Genomic DNA, 2500 nt, shown 5'->3' on the forward strand with positions numbered 1-2500 from the left:
CCAGAAGGCCCACTCCTCCGCCAACCGCTCCCAGGAAGAGCCCAACAAGCAGCTGGACAGGAAGAGGAGGCAGGAGGAGGAGGCTCTACAGAAGGTAAGCTGGACAAGGTGCCGCGTGGCCCAACTAACTTAGATCCCCAGAACACGGTCAGCACCAGCAACCAAAAGCCACGCTTCCGGTATTCTGCGCCTGGTGTCGCATGAACGCACGCAAGACGTGGATAACGGTCGGTGTCGTGTCACGTGTGGGACTGGCGAAGCTCCAGGGTTCGATCCTCATCGATGATTTCATTGGTCCATGCTTCGTTTGAGGATGCAGTCTGGAGTGTTCTCGGTACACTGCCGAGTGTCCCTCCCTGTCTTCACCTTTAACCTGACATTCCTCCCCCTGTGTGTCCGTTTTCCTCTCCCTCCAGGTGGAGGAGGCGCGGGAGCAGTACAGAGCGTGCGCCGCTGAAGCGGGAGTCCGGAGGGCTGAGCTGGCTGAAACCAAGACGGCCATCCTCACCCAGATCAGAGAGCTGCTGGCTCAGTGTGACCTCACCCTGAAAGCTGTGAGTCCTCCGCCATTCCCCAGGATCCAGGCTCAACATGATCGCTGCCTCAGAGGTCATCTGTCCTGACCTTTGTCTCCCCCACCTCCTCCCCCCGGTCTGCAGGTGACGGTGAACTGGTGTCAGCTCCAGCGTGGCCAGACGGCATCCCTCCCGCTCCACTACCAGGCTCAGTGTGATGGTGCTAAGCTCTACGAGCCGGGCCAGAGGTACGCCGAGTTCGTCCGGAACCTGCCTAAAGAACGGTTCCACATGGAGTCCTTATCCACGGACGGGCGGTAAGTCAGTAATCCTTACCTGTTCCCTTTTTAGTGCACCACTAGACCATGAGGCTCTAGGCCATGAGGTTCAACCCTGCTCCTGGGCGCCCCCCTGCCCTGCATGTTTTAGATCTCTCCCTGCCCTAACATAAGTGATGTAGCTCATGAAGGTCTTAATAATGAGCTGATCATTTGAATCAGGTGTGACAGAGCAGGGTGAGATCTATAACATGCAGGGCAGGGGGGCGCCCAGGAGCAGGGTTGAGAAACACTCCTCTGGACCATGAGGTTCTGGACCATGAGGTTTTAGACCATGGTGCCCTGGAGCACAGTGGAATAATCAGGACACTTCCTTAATTAGGTGCCCAACTGGACTTTTTGCAATAGAAAATGGACTGTCTGTGTACTCAGGTCTGCATGGCGCCATGGGTCATTGGGAAGGTGTCAGTCTATGGAGAACAAGTCGCACAAGATGTTCGTCATCCACGGCTTTAGGCTACGCTTAATATTGATGTGGTCCTTCCATGATTGTCGAGTTAGTTCGCTAAAGACTCCTTGGGACGGACAGTGTTTCAACACCTACTCTGGTCTTAGATGTATGTTATTAACCAGGTGGTTCAAACCCTGAATACAGATTGGCTAAAGCTGTGGTGTGTAACATCAAATAGAGTGGCTCTGACAGTACCTTTCCTCTGTCCTGACTGTGCTGGTGGCCAGTTTGTTAGAGTATAAAGCCCGTCCGGGTTTTGTGGTGTATGGCCGTTGTAGTGTGGCTGAGTGCAGGATCCAGAAACCACAGCCCCTGTCCTCGTGACTTATTGTTTAACTAACCATACTGTACTGCTTACAGTCACACAGTGAGTCAGAGGAGGAGGAAGAGATGGGGGGGGGGGGTAGAGAGTTAGTGGAGGGAAGCAGGCGAGCGAGCGGGAGAGAGAATGTGTGTTGAATTCATGCCCTTCCTGAGGAAATATCTGTGGTGAGGGCTGAATGCAACCCGGGAGATTGTGAGCGTGAGATTCTGGTTCTTTCTCTCCCCAGCTCCCCGACTATCACATGCAGCTCCCCGACTATCACGCGCAGCTCCCCGACTATCACGCGCCGCTCCCCGACTATCACGCGCCGCTCCCCGACTATCACGCGCCGCTCCCCGACTATCACGCGCCGCTCCCCGACTATCACGCGCCGCTCCCCGACTATCACGCGCCGCTCCCCGACTATCACGCGCCGCTCCCCGACTATCACGCGCCGCTCCCCGACTATCACGCGCCGCTCCCCGACTATCACAGCTCCCTGTTACACTTAAGTGATTGAGTTGATTTCACTTGAAAGGAGCATTTCAGATTACCACAGACACATGTGGTTAACACCCTTGGACACTAGAATCCCCACCCTCCCCCCCAACACGCGCACACACACACAAACACATGCACACCAGAACCACAATAGTACTCCTGAAAAGCAGATGGAATGTACTGATTAATAATAATTTGCATGAAGATGTTTTGCAATGACTATGACCTAAGGTTCGGACCAAAACCAGATGGGCAAACGTTCCAGAGTTAAGGTAGTTTTGCAGGAAGGAGTGGAACCGATATCTCTGTGATGAGAGACAAACAGCAACACAGAGCATTTGATTGAGCTCATTTGTCTATTTGTTTAGTGTTTTGGGTGTTTCACGTTACT

At 53.9% G+C, this 2500-nt stretch overlaps 1 protein-coding gene across 4 annotated transcripts in view; it reads left to right on the top strand.

Moving 5' to 3' along the window:
* Window positions 1-2500, top strand: part of LOC109614611 (rho GTPase-activating protein 29) — a 40123-nt gene that overhangs the window by 23056 nt on the left and 14567 nt on the right. For all 4 annotated transcript variants that reach the window (XM_034291395.1, XM_034291396.1, XM_034291397.1 and 1 more), the window contains 3 exons: window positions 1-94; window positions 417-554; window positions 660-832. The exon at window positions 1-94 is cut by the window's left edge and continues 62 nt beyond it. In XM_034291395.1, the coding sequence (XP_034147286.1) occupies window positions 1-94; window positions 417-554; window positions 660-832 (405 nt within the window). The remainder of the gene's footprint in view (window positions 95-416; window positions 555-659; window positions 833-2500) is intronic.

The sequence above is a fragment of the Esox lucius genome, chromosome 3 (assembly GCF_011004845.1).
Source record: "Esox lucius isolate fEsoLuc1 chromosome 3, fEsoLuc1.pri, whole genome shotgun sequence".
NCBI classification, from domain to species: Eukaryota; Metazoa; Chordata; class Actinopteri; order Esociformes; family Esocidae; genus Esox; species Esox lucius.